At 29.2% G+C, this 14,641-nt stretch overlaps 2 protein-coding genes across 2 annotated transcripts in view; both read right to left on the bottom strand.

The window, feature by feature from the left end:
- LOC107066864 (membralin) overlaps positions 1-14,601 on the bottom strand; it is a 65,398-nt gene extending 50,797 nt beyond the window's left edge. Inside the window, exons 1-9 of the mRNA XM_015321879.2 lie at positions 14,404-14,601; positions 13,269-13,719; positions 12,947-13,167; positions 12,501-12,717; positions 12,226-12,319; positions 11,887-12,130; positions 11,686-11,776; positions 8,565-8,622; positions 531-614 (exon numbers count right to left, since the gene is read on the bottom strand). Coding sequence (XP_015177365.1) covers positions 531-614; positions 8,565-8,622; positions 11,686-11,776; positions 11,887-12,130; positions 12,226-12,319; positions 12,501-12,717; positions 12,947-13,167; positions 13,269-13,535 — 1,276 coding nt within the window. The 5' untranslated portion in view covers positions 13,536-13,719; positions 14,404-14,601. The remainder of the gene's footprint in view (positions 1-530; positions 615-8,564; positions 8,623-11,685; positions 11,777-11,886; positions 12,131-12,225; positions 12,320-12,500; positions 12,718-12,946; positions 13,168-13,268; positions 13,720-14,403) is intronic.
- Positions 4,737-7,924, bottom strand: LOC107066865 (cytochrome P450 9e2). The gene has a single exon (XM_015321881.2). It carries the CDS (start codon positions 7,868-7,870, stop codon positions 6,329-6,331), a length of 1,542 nt encoding a protein of 513 aa, XP_015177367.1. The 5' UTR covers positions 7,871-7,924; the 3' UTR covers positions 4,737-6,328.
- Positions 14,602-14,641: the final 40 nt, after the last annotated feature.

Genomic DNA, 14,641 nt, shown 5'->3' with positions numbered 1-14,641 from the left:
TCCTCGGTTAACCGTCCCGGCCAATCAGCTTTGTAACAGAGCTAACGTCGTACCGACAAGAGGGAACGAAGATACTTCTCGAAACACGCCACCACCACCATCGCCACCATTAACCACCACCATTACTGATTTAGTAAAAAAGGAGACCTTAAATATTTCATTGAGTCTTTTATACGTGTTTCTATCTAACTGTTCATTTTGGTGTGTATATGTATGTGTGTGTGAGTGTGTGTGTAAATGTGGGGCGGGGGTTCCTTTTTTTCTTTTACTTCTACAACTTCAACTTCAACTTCAACTTCTTCGCTTTATTCTTTCTAAACTCGACTATGTCCAACGTTAACTCGATTAAATGCCGAAAGTTACGAAACAACTTGTCCTTAAATTTTCGTCAAGATAACGAAATACTACTACGAAGTGTTTAAATATTACCTCGAGTTCAAAGTGAATATCAACAAAAAAAAAAAAAAAGGAAAGAACAGAAAAAGGGATTTTTATTTTATTTCCTTTCTTTTCACTCAATTTCTACTCACCGACCAATGCCAGGATAACCGTTAAAAGGGATGCAGCTGGAAACGACACTGGCATGTTGAATTCCAACATTTGTAAGAGATCCACTGTAACAGAATAAAAACAGATTGTATTGATTAATAATAAGCTCTTTCTTTCTTTCTTTTTTTTTTTAATGGATTAATAAGAAAAGTTTTAATAGCACGTTGAATCTAAATAAAATTCATTTGTTTCTAAAAAAAATAAAAACAAAAATACAATATTGGGATCTCTAGCACTTGAATACGCTATCTAGTGGCTAAATTCAAAATTAAAGTAGATAGGTCGAATTGCTACGCCACACCCCTCCCTGCCAGAGATCCCAATACCGAATTACTTCGAATTTGGATTAATTATATATATATTTATAATATATTTATTTATATTATTATATTATAAATTACTATAATATCTAATATAATATATTATATTACATTAATACACACAATACATTATTATAATTTAATTAATATATTATAAATTATAATATATAATAAAATATACAAATTAAATATATATATATATATATAAATACAAATTCGTAATTTACTTAACAAATATCACCCACCCATTTCTTGTTGAAATTCACGAATTCACGATATTGTACAAATGTGATAAATAAATAAATATAAATACGTAAAAGAAAATTAATGAAAGATAATCAAAATAAAAAGAAAAAAAAACTACACCCGCCCCCCCCCACGAAAAAAAAAACAAAAAATAAAGTAAAAAAGATAACAAGATAATCATAGAATAAATGTATACTAGATTAATATGATATCGTTGAAATACATAGGACACACGATACTTCAATGAAACATAATATCATCGATACCCTCTACAAGCCCGTAAATCTATATATATATATATATCTATGAATTTAATATTTATTAGATTTCCGGGGAGGATCTTCTTTCTCGCTTGGCAGGAGGTTATTATGAAAGTGGAACATTCTGAAGGCATCGAGGTCGAAACGTTCGAGGAAGAAGCAAAGCATGGGAGAAAAGGACGGACGACACTTCGAAACTCGATAAAAATTAATTTTAAAACTTTGTCAATCTTGATTTAAATTCTCTCGAAGTTTTGTCCTCCTACCTCTCTCACTCACTCACTCAACTTCCCCCTGCCTACACCCCCCCGCTCACCCTCGTACCTACCTGTTATATAAAAACCGTACTCGCGATAAAACCAAAATCCTTACTGAAGTAATTCTAGACGAACTAATACGTATTTCTATCTCTATCACGCTCTCTCACCCTCTCACCCTCTCACCCTCTCTCTCTCTCTCTCTATCTTTCTTTGATCATCGGATACACCGTGTTAAAAATGCACGAACGATCAAAAAAAAAAAAAGAAGAAAAAAAAAAGAAGGATATTAAAAAATTGCAAGTAAATACGAAATGAGGGAGTTGATGGGGGTGGGGGGTTGTTGGTCTCGCACCTAGTTCCTAGATTATTTTTTTTTTTTCTAATAAATTACATTTTTTTTATACTCTCTCTCTCTCTCTCTCTCTCTCTCTAGCGTATAATCTTTCGGAAGAGACTAAACCTTGTGTCAATCTAAAAAAAAAAAAACAACAACAACAAAATAATTTATATCATCGTGAAAAAAATAATGGTTGATTTTTTCTTTTTTTCAAATTATCTTAAAAAGAAAAACTTTGAACTTATCTATTTGAACGAGTACAACAAAATGATGAAAAAAAAAAACAATATTTCGATTAATGTTTATAAACTAATGCATAAATTTCTCTTGTTACTGTTTTTTTTTTCTTTTTTTTTTTTTTATTCTCTCTCACTCTCTCAAACGCACACATACTTTTCTCTTTTATTTCCATGACACCGTCGTGTCGTGTCCCTGGTGTCTTTTTTTTTTTTTACGATACGACCAAAGTGATGGGTGTAGTAGTGTTGTGTGCATCGTTGGTTACAAATTTTCTCGACCAACAGACACACACACACACACAACATACACAGTTCTAGAGATTCAATGAATTTTAGATTTTAAGTTATCGCCAACTAACTGCCGTTCCCCAGTTGGTTATTAAAAACTCCATGGCGTCTTACTTCGCGTACCAACCAACCAACCAACCCACACCCCCCCCCCTACCTACTACTACTACCCCTGACTCCTACTTATACCATAGTTTTTTCCACGTACAAACCACACCACTGTCTCCTTTACCGCATACTAACATCTTTTTTCTTTTTCTTTTTCTTCTTCTTTGCTTACCCCCTCCCCAACCACCATCAAAGCAATACACGTGCATCCTCGTTGGTTGTTTCTAAACCCCCCCATCTTTACGTTGTTCTCCTTACCTACCATGAGAAAGATAATTCGAAAATAGTATTTTTCCAGTAGAAAATCAAAACAAACGTGCTAAAAATAATATGAAGAAATAAATCAAATAAAAGAAAGAAAGAAAGTGTATTAAATTAAAAGATATTTGATACACTCGAGTGTGCATAAAAAAAAAAAAAAAAAAAAAAAACAAACTTCGATTAGAGTTCGATGAACTTTGATTATGAGTGGAAGATAATTTAAAAAATAAAACAAATAAAAAAACCAAGATATTGTAAAGTCACGTTCAACGTTTGCATTTTGAGAGACATTTTGCTTGTTATCATTGAAAAAATTCATCAATATTTTTTAATAACATTTACTACCGTATATACACACGTGCATATATATATATATATATATATATACAGTGATAAAACATCGAATCATCATCTTCACACTTCAATGAACACTACTACATTCGTGTAATCAATCAAAAGAAAAAGAAAAAGAAAAGATTTCAAGATACTCGATCTTGTTGTTGACAACAACAAGATCGATCGATCAGACTTAATCGATAGATAATATCGATGTTAACGGGATGACGCAAAATTTTCTTACAATGAGTATATCTAAGTAGTAATGATAACGAGAAAGGTGACTTTCTTTTTTTGTCCCCAAGGACTCGCACAAAAATAATAATAATAATAATAATTTAAAAAAGAAACAATAAATATAAAAGTATGAGTCTTCGTGATTAGAGATAATTGAGATGATAATAATAATGCTGATAATTAAATTGAAAAACAATAAAATACAAATATATATATATATAGTTAATATTAACTGTAATAATATTAACTATAATAATTAACTATATAAATAATAATATTAACTATATATACAGTTAGTATTATAAGTATAATTATTATAAGTAGTATATATATATATATAATTAAATATTAAAAATAGTAATAATATATATAGTTAGTATATAATATAGTTAATATTATTTTCTAACTGTATTAACTGTATTAACTGTATTAACTACAACTATATTAACTATAAGTGTATTAACTGTATTAACTATAACTGTACTAACTGCAACTGTATTAACTGTATTAACTGCAACTGTATTAACTGTATTAACTGCAACTGTATTAATTGTATTAACTGTATTAACTATGACTGTATTAATATTAACTGTATTAACTATATATATATATATATATATATGTATATCTTTTTTCATAATTTTTTTGTTTTTTTTTGTTGTGATTTTTCGTCAAATTCAACATTGATCGATCGTCTTAACGAAACGGAGCATCACCAAAGCGTTAGTCAAACAAAATGACAAATTGAACATCTGCCCCCTCCACCCCACCTCACCCCACCTCACCCCTTTCCTTTTCCTCCAATCGGTCGTCTAGTTCAAAGATAAAGTCGAACGGTAGGAAGGTACAAAGCGATATTCCAGGAAGTTGGCAGGAGCTTTGAAGAAGAAACTTAGAGCTCGGGACGTATACATAAAGAGAGAGATAGAGAAAGAGAGAGAGAGAGAGAGAGAGAGAGATCGATGCCGAGAGGAAGGAAACGACGACGAGTAAAATACCGATTTAGAAGATACCTTTGCTTTCGAAGATGTTTGCCGACTACCCCTACCCCACCTCCACAACCCCCCAGTGAACCATCCTAGAACTCGATTTTGCCATGGGTCAAATTTATATGTAACTAAGAGAAAAAAGTTTTGACATGCTGTAAACAATCCAACTCTTTCTTTCTCTCTCTCTCTCTCTCTCTTGCTCTGTTTCTCTCTCTCTCTCTTTCTCTTTTTCTATGTATTATACATGTATCGGTAAGAAAAAAATAAAATAAAAAGACAAAAATATCGAAAATATCAAACAACATATAACATGAAAAATGTTATTCCTTTGGAAAAAGATACACTTGTCTTTACTTATCGAATGATTTTTGTTTTAAAATAAAATATATATATATATATATATAATTATAATTAATAATTAATAATTATATTATATATTTTAATATTATATATAATATTATATATAATATTAAATTATTATATATTTCACAATGTTGTGTTATATTATATTATATTATATATTTTAATATTATATTATATTATATGTTTATTATTATATTATTATATAAAATAATAACAAATCTTTTTGTTATTATATACATTATTATTATTATTATTACAATAAAATTTTAAGATTAAATATTATTTTAATCTTATCACTATTAACGATTAAATGATATATAAAATCATCCTTTTCGGAGAATCCACGAGTATTCGCGATACTGATAATCTTAAGGGATGGGAGAGGAATGAGGGGGAAGCATAAAAGAAAGATTTTGTTTAATATAAGAATACAATATTTTCTACACATTCATAATATTATTATCAAACTTTTATATAATTACTCTGGTTGATGATCTATTTACCATTTCAAAATTGTACACATTTGCAATTCGTATTTATTTAAAACAAAAAAAATATATATATAAAAATAATAAAAAAAAAAAATAAAAATAAAAATTATTACGATTAATTATAATTATAAATTTCTCATTCTTAATAATATTATATATATATTAATGTTATTATCATCAATCGAGTTAAATAATAAATTAGATTAATAAGTAGAGAAATTAAAAGATACATCGCACTAATATGATAGAATATGATTCAGTATAATGATATAGAAGTAAATAGGTATATGTATATATATGTATGTATTTCATATATATATATATATATTTCCACTTATTGATCTCTCACGTAGCTTGTTAGTAATGCGTAATTCGAAAACGTCAATGTGCAGCAATTCAATACAATGAATCGTGAATACTCATTAGCGAATATTATCCTCATTATCAGGCATTAGGCCTACTATTCAAGCTACGATAGTGCTTATGGCTTTACGCGTACGATTGAAAAATATCAAAAAATTAGATTAACGTATAATGCTATTTATCGATTGGGTAGAATCTCGTTTCATTCACACGATATGATAAATCGATTTTAATTTTGAACAAAATATTATTTATTTATTTATATATAAGTCGTTCATCAGTGCACACATCGATGATTATATTTTATTCACTTTGTGAAAAATCTTTAATTTAAGTGTCAAAACACTTGGTATTGTCGTCATAACTTTTTATATTTATAATAACTTTCCTGAACAATTAAGATTAACATCATTTAAATGACAATATTTGTTGGCCCATTGAAAGAAATTTAAAAGAACAATATACCATAAATCATTTCAATCGCATTTCTCAATTTTTTGTTTCATGAAGTTAATCGATGTGGTGCACTGAACGGCTCATAACTCTCATCAACAACGATTAAAATAATTCGTATGATGAATAATAATCAAAGATATTTACGTGATTAAATGTTAAACGTTAATTTGAAGAGAACAAAAATCTTATCACAATATTCATCACATCTCGTTCATATATATTTGATCATAAATCTTGTCTTAATTCCAAATTAATCCAAAATCCACCTTTGATCCTTAAATTGAACGACTTGTTATCAAATTCAACAGGATCAACGGTTTTACTTGTACGTTTGATGATAAATTTTTGAAGAATATTAATTATGACTACTTTAGTTTCCATTAATGCAAAACGTTCGCCAATACATTTTCTAGGACCTAAACCAAATGGGAAAAATGTATAAGGATTGATATTGTGTTTGTTCTCATCGTTAAATCTTTCCGGATCAAATTTGTCTGGATTAAGAAAATATTTGGGATCGTGATGAAAACCATAACATGGTATCCAAAGTGTTGTCTCAGGTTCGATGACGATTTCTTTGCCATCTGGTAATGAAGGTGGAATGACCGTACGTTTGGCACATAGTCTATCCATAAAAACAGCTGGTGGATATTTTCTTAATGTTTCGTTTATAATCATATCCATATACGTCAATTTAGAAAGATCCTCGTAATTAAATTCACCGTTGGTACGTAACAATGCTTCGTCAATTTCCTCGCGTAATCTTTTTTGAATATCTTGATGTAACGATAATTCATAAACCATAAAACACATCAATGTCGAGGATGTATCGAAACCGGCCAAAAAGAATATAAAAGCTTGTGCTACGATATCTTGTATATCCAAATTGCTTGATTCCTTGTCTCTGGCTTGCATCAACAGATGAATCATGTCTGGTCTTATGATACCTTGTTCGTCTCGTGCCTTAACAGTCTCCCGTATGATATCATTGAAAAATTGTGATGTCGATTGAGTTAAGAAACCAATTCTCAATAATTTCATTAATCCAGGACATATGCGTAACAAGGTAAACTTGATTATATTCCATAGACCATCAAATTTCGTAGCTTCAACGCCTTTATGAAAAAATATATTGTTCCTGTCTTTCATAGAATTAACCGAAATACCAAATGCTACAGTGGCTATCACGTCATTGGTATATCTCGTAAAAGCATCCTTCATCTCAACTTCCTTAGCAGCTTCCGGATGTTCCACGAAATAATTAACGAATTCGTTTGAACACTTTGACACGAGCTCTAACATAAATCTCATTTTGCTAGCAGTAAAGGATGGACTTAAAGTGTTTCTCATTTCCTTCCAACGTTCGCCACGCAAAGAGAATACATTTTTACCAAAAACCGGATCAATCGTTTCGTCAACGAATGCACGATGATCGGGAAAATGATCAAATTGTTTCACCGTAATATCCTTCAATAATTCTGGATCTTTTATTATTAAAATTGGTAATGCAAAATCCATACTACCAATGTATTTCGCTTCTGGCACTTCTCTATACATTATTTTACAAAAGTCAACGAATGATGTTTTACCAAAAAATATTTTCCAATTGATTCCGAAAAAAGGATAATTTAATGCAGTTGGTACACCTTGCTTCTTCCAATATGTATATTGATAATAAAATAATGATATCACTTTGATCACGATTATCGTGATCAGAGTTGTTAAAAGTATTGTAAAACTGGATGATGGTAAAAAAGACAACTCCATCGTGACGAACGTCGAATAAACTACTGAACAGTTTCAACGATAAGCAGCAGAATATGAAGATAGGCTTCATAAAGGATTTTTATCTTTGTCTCTTGATCGAATGAAGAGTCAAAGAGTAGGGGAATGAGAATATAAACGAGAAATAGTCAGAGAGAGAGAGAGAGAGAGAGAATGAAATCAAGAGGAAGAGAAAAATATATATATATATATATATGTTATATATCTGACGTAACTGACTAAACAATCATTACGTCATACAATTTATCTTTAATAATAGTAGTCCCGTCGTATCACCGTATATATTTCTTGCATCGCAATTTACGATACATGTATCTATGTAAATACTAGTTCAAAGTACAAATCTCTCTTCAATATGATTAAATTCTAATAATAGAAATATTGTATGAAAACAAAAAGACATGTTAAACAATTCATTGCAATAATTTTAGATAATCAATTATTTTTTCAGATTAAAAAAAGAAAAAAACAGAAAAGAAAATAAAACAAGATTAGAAAAAGAGAGAGTAAACAAGAATTAAAGAGCTACATTTTTCTTTGGAAATTATTTGTTTATTTTTTTTTTTTTTTGTATGTATTTAAAGTCTCTCTTTTTTTAATCTAATCATAAAAAAAAATATAAAAAAATGATGATATACCTTAGAGAATATATATTTTAATAACAATTATAACTCACCGATAAAAATGAAGATCTGATGATGAGAATAACGCAGCAACATCGATATCGAGACAGTCTGAAACAAATGGAAAATATTTTATTTTGTAAAAATATCAATTATAATAAATCAATCAAGATTATATTAACAACAACAACAACAACAACAAAAAATAATAAAAGTATCAAAATACGATAAAAATTATTATCCATAAAATAACACAAGAATAAGTAAACGTATTTTACATGATATGTAAATTTCATAATATTACATGACTTTTGTTTATCTTCCCATTTTAAAAAAATTAATAAACAATAAAATATAAAGTGTTCCCTTTAACCCTTTGAATGGTGGAATACTTTGAACTAAAATGGTTTTGTAGAAACAGAATATCATTTATTAATAATAAATTATATTTAATTAGTAAAGTTGTTCTTTTTGAATATAATTTAATTAATTAATATAAGCATATAACATTATTTTATATTAATATTAACAAACACGTATATGCATTCATACCACTTAAAAAATTAATAATAAAATCTATTGTATGAAATATTGAATATAAATATATATATATAAAAAACATATGCAAGAAATTTGTCCTAAATAATTCTCCTATCTAAATATATATAAATTACGTGTCACGTTGTTTGTCCGTAATGGACTCCTAAACTACTGAACCGATTTTAATCAAATTTTGCACCCTATGTGCAATTTTATCCAACTTGAAAGATAGGATAGTTTAGATCTCAATTTATAATCGCAATTGACTTAAAGACGTGTGTACTGGACTGATTGTAAGCCACAGCAACGCGTAGCGGGGCACTCCTAGTAATATTGATAATCATAATGGTGTTATACAAAAAAAGAAAATAAAGAAACCCTCCAAAAATTGTTTTCTTTTTTCTATGCTCGATAGAAAAAATCCCCATTCGGTATTCGTTCGTAGTAACACGCGAGATTCCTTTTGAACGCTTAATTCTTCCTCGTATATACTCGAGTTTAGCTCAAACTCGAAGTTGTTTTCATTATGTAGGATACTATCTAGCGTTAGGATAGAGAAACGAAGTTACAAAGAGAAAGAGAGAGAGAGAGAGAGAGAGAGAGAAAACGCGTTAACCTTTACCGTTCTCTCTATCCCATATAACAGAGTCTGTATCTACGAGGTAGGAAGTAGGAGGGTATGGGAAGAGGAGGATTTGCTTCCGTTAATATTTCGTAGAGTGAGACGCACACAGTAGTTTCAACAGTAACAGCAGAGCCATTGAATCTGCCTCTGAGGAAAAGGTTTAGCATCGAGTAAATTGGAAAGCGGGACGGTCTCACTCGGTTACCGGGTTGAACGAATGATGCAATTGTATTTCGACCCGTAGAAATTGAAGTACCACCTGACACCCTACCGAAGATAATCTACTACTATCGAGTGAGATGCCCAATAACTGTAAACCGGGACGACGCATTCATCCCTTTTTTTTTTTCGAGAAATTCTGCTTGGAAAATCGTTATCGATTTCTTCTTGTTTCATACCCCCCCTATCCTCATTTCCTTTCTATTCCTCTTCCCCCCCCCCGCTTCCTCCCCCCGCCGTTGTCTTTATTTTTCTTTTTTATCCTTTGTTCTTTCATTCGATAATCGTCATAGAATACATCTAACACCATATTGATGATAACCGATTCTTCTTCATTCTAACAACACACATTTTTTGTTGTTTCTCTCTTTTACTATTGACTTATATTAAAAAAAAATTCATTTAAAATTTAACAACAAATTGATTATACAATAATGTATATATATATTTTAATAAATAATAGAAAATTCTTTCTAATAACAATTGATATAATAAATTATCGAAAAAACGTTCAACGTAACAAATGTAAATATGAGACAAAAATAAAATACAATAATAGTTAGTATGATATAAATATATAAATATAATAAGAATAATAAAATGAAAGATATATTTCGAGGAGTGTTAATGAAGAGAGGGTAAATTTGGAATGGTGGCACGAGCATCGTATGCACATGACAGAACGGATAGGTGTGATATACAGGACGGACAACAGTCGCGTACACGTGACCGCTGTGTAGAGACCCGTTTGCAGGTAGAGGGAGAGGAAGGTGGTAGCATTCGTAGAGGTAGAGTACCTTTAAAGCGAACTCGAATTCACGTGTAACAGCACGAGCGTAACTAGAACTCTACCCTCCTTTCTCCCCTTTCCCCCTGCTATTCCTCCTCGATTACCATCAATCGAAGCATTCATAAGGGTCGCGTATAATGGAAGAAAATCGATGAACGTGTACCCCCTAAGAGTATATTTTTTGTTTGTTTGTTTGTTTGATTCGTTACAGTAATAAAACCCGAGAATATTATTGTTATTCTATCTCTTTTTTTATACAAGAAAAACAAAATATCTTTTTTATAAGTAATAAAAGATGACGAATGAGATGATTGCGATAATAAATTTGTTATTAATCCTAAACACCTTTCGCAATGATTGAATTTGATTTTACATACTGTTGAGAGAATTCCTAACAAATACTGTAATTCCGGAATCATGAGATAACACGATGTATTTCATGACAATTTGATACAAAATTACCGGCCTGGGGCCACCACAACGAATATGATGCCCCTAATAACGTTGATTTATACCACCGGTTCAACTCCAAAGGGATCGCCGTGATGAGGACAAGGGGAGGGTTGAAAGTCTATGTGCGAGTTGACTCGCCGGGTGGTGGTTAGTTTAAATTGATTGCCATATCCTTTTACACGCCCTGCTCTATCGTGTAGGTAATCTGACGGAAAGGAATAACTCTGCATCGAAAACGTATACGTGAAAGTAAATTTAACTTGAGTCTTCGTACGGTATTACCTTTCCAAACGATACATCAAGAGCTCACTTTTGATGTCAAACGTCAACATGCCATAGCGATTCGTCTCGCGAAATGACGATGAGAAAAAAAAAAGAAACAACAAAAGATGTGAAAATACGAATAAAAAAGATCTAATCCTTCTCTAGGATTTCATCATAACAAATTAACAAAAGATTCGTTTGCTTATTGTATAAAGAAATAAGAATGACGATACATAATAATAATAAAAAAAAAAAAAAAGAAAATCATATAAATAATACTTACGAACACTAGCATAATGAAAAATGCAGCAAGATACGACGTCTTGGCCATCCACATGCTGACAAAACGATAATGTTCACCGGTTACAACATTTCTAAAAGAAGATATAAATAAATATGATAATAAAGAAGTTTCATTAAAAATATATATATATATTTATTTTGTATATATTATTGCATTATTACTTATTATTGTTTTACTTACCTCAAAAAACCTTTATTATCTTCGTGCTCTGCCAATGTCTTAATACTTGCCATTAGCAGATCATCGTAACCTAAGAATTCGTCTAGTATTAATCTTGAAAACGCATCTCCAAAACATTTATCATTTAATGGATCCAACGTGACAATTTTCACCGATATATTTAATTGTTCTCGTTTTTCAGGAGGTAATCTCAGGTAACCATACTCCAATGAATATTCCACGATGTATCCATCCTCTGGAAGAACTAATAACAAATGAATAATAATATTCAAAATTAATGAAACATTTTATGTATAGACATATATATATATAAGTAATAATAATTATATAAATATTTACTTGGTCTTGATGTCTTCTCAGAATCTGTAGTATGTTCTTTAGAAGAGTGAATCTCCTTATCTTTATCATATTCTTCCAGCTTCGTTGCATTGCCCTGTTATGCATTTACCAATTATAATATATCTAATGTATATATTTATAATCGATGTCTAAAATAAATTATACTACTTCACGTTATACTAATATTTCATTTCATTTCATTTATAAATGATATGATTGTTTATGATTATATAAAAGTCGTTATATTTAAACAAAATCTATTTGAAAGTATATACCTCTAATCTTTCTCCAATTATATCAGATCCAGTTAATGAAGGACTTCTCGTTGCATTAGTTGTACTTAAGTTTGGATACTGCGTTTCTCCAAAAATTGTTGTACTGGTTATATCCACGTTGTTAACAGGTAAAGTAACATTTTCGTAATTATTTTCGGTAGACAGGTGAATGGTGTCTCGTCCCTCGTCGACAGAAGATGGCTCGATATTGATAAGACTATTTTAAATAATTATTTATTATTAGAATACAAAATAATCTACTATTTTATTAGAATATAAAATATAATCTACTATTTTATTATGATCTATATTTATCTACTACTGCCTACTTATTTTATTTAAAATACAAATGTGATTATAAATCTGAGTAAAAATTATTTCAAATAATATTTTAAATTTGATAACTAACATGTAAGTTGTCTTATTGTAATAATAATAATATTTACCCATCTTGCAAAAGTATCCCAATATCATTCTTTTCTTGTCGTAATTTCTCTTCTTTAGCATAACTTTTTTCTATACTATAATCTTCGCCCTTATTTCTAAGAATCTCTACCCTTAATATACCTTCTCGTGGCCAATCATCTTTTATATGTTCTAAACAATTTATAGGTGCTCGTGAAAAGACTATGTGAATATAAGTGAGTACAAAAAAAGCCAATATTGCCTAAAAACAAACAAAATATATATTTATACAATCTGTTAATGTTATATTATAATATAATATTCTATTATATTTATTTATTTATTTATTTAACATATACTTACTTTGAACAAAACTATGAACTCTATGAATCTTCTAACAGGTCGTGGAAATGTTTTTGCATAAGCTAATGCAACCTTGATAAAAACTGCATGAAATAATCTATCTCGCACATTAAATAACGGATTTTGATTATTATTATTTCTCGCAGTATTCATATTATTATTATTTATAACTGGTCCACTAACACCAGTGAGAGTACGATTATTATGCGAAACTGTGCCATTTTGATTATTAGGTACTGGAGCAGTAGCAACATCGGGTTGTGACATTGTAACAAGAAGAATTGTTCTTATATATTTCTATTCTATAGATAATATAATTTAAATGTTAATAAAATAACTTATAATATAGATAGACTCAAAGGATTTTCATATATCTTATGTTCATATGCGCTGTTAATAAATATTTATATGCGCCGTTTGACATTTCCCACTAATTTATCACAAACTTATTCTGAAACAGAAAAAAAGAAAAAAATATATATATATATATAGTTTATTTTAATAAGAGATTACAATATAAAACATATAATCTAATTAATACGTTGCAATGAAAACTCACATATGCAAACTATTTATATGTATACAATAACTAGTAATATAATGAACGTAACATTTGATTATTTTATTTGATAATTCGAATCATTATCTTCTATCATTAATGATAATTAATAATCTATTTCATAAAGAATAATAAATAGTAATATAATAAAATGAAATGAAAATGAAATGCAGTTAGAATTAAACTTAACCTGCAATATGATAAATTATCGACATATAACGTATTACCTTGAATTACATACGTCAAAATATCTCATTATCGTGTATAAATTTATTAATAATAATTCTTATTATATAAAACAATACTATTCTTGTTTATGTTTATTTGATCAGTTAAAATATGCAATAGTGAGAAAAGTCAAGTGTCATATTATGAAGGAACGTTCAGTTACGTAATTAACAATGCGAAAAAGTTCTATTATGGAGTATTAAGAAGCATTAAAAAAACGTTACATATTCCATATTGTTTTCTAAACATATTATGATTAGACTAAATCGATATTATATCCATAACATATGAAACTTTACTAATCTATCTACTGTTTGAACTTTCTTTGTAAAATCTGCCATGCCATACCTTATTTATTAGCGAAGTAAAAATATCGTTTTTATTATTTAAAACAATGTTTTTCTTTTTATTTACGTTACCGCATTACTTATTAATCGTTTTCTTTAACTTTATAAACCTAATACAATGATCATGAAATTGTCACTTCATCATCATATGTTTTGATACCCGTTAGCTTACAATACTCGCATATACTAACTAGAAATAAGTATGGAAATCTCTAGTGACATTTAGTGGACAATTTTCT

The sequence above is a fragment of the Polistes dominula genome, unplaced genomic scaffold (assembly GCF_049000335.1).
Source record: "Polistes dominula isolate Pdom_NZ unplaced genomic scaffold, Pdom_raw_medaka contig_49, whole genome shotgun sequence".
Lineage (NCBI taxonomy): Eukaryota > Metazoa > Arthropoda > Insecta > Hymenoptera > Vespidae > Polistes > Polistes dominula.
This window is presented reverse-complemented; position numbering and strand designations above follow the sequence as displayed.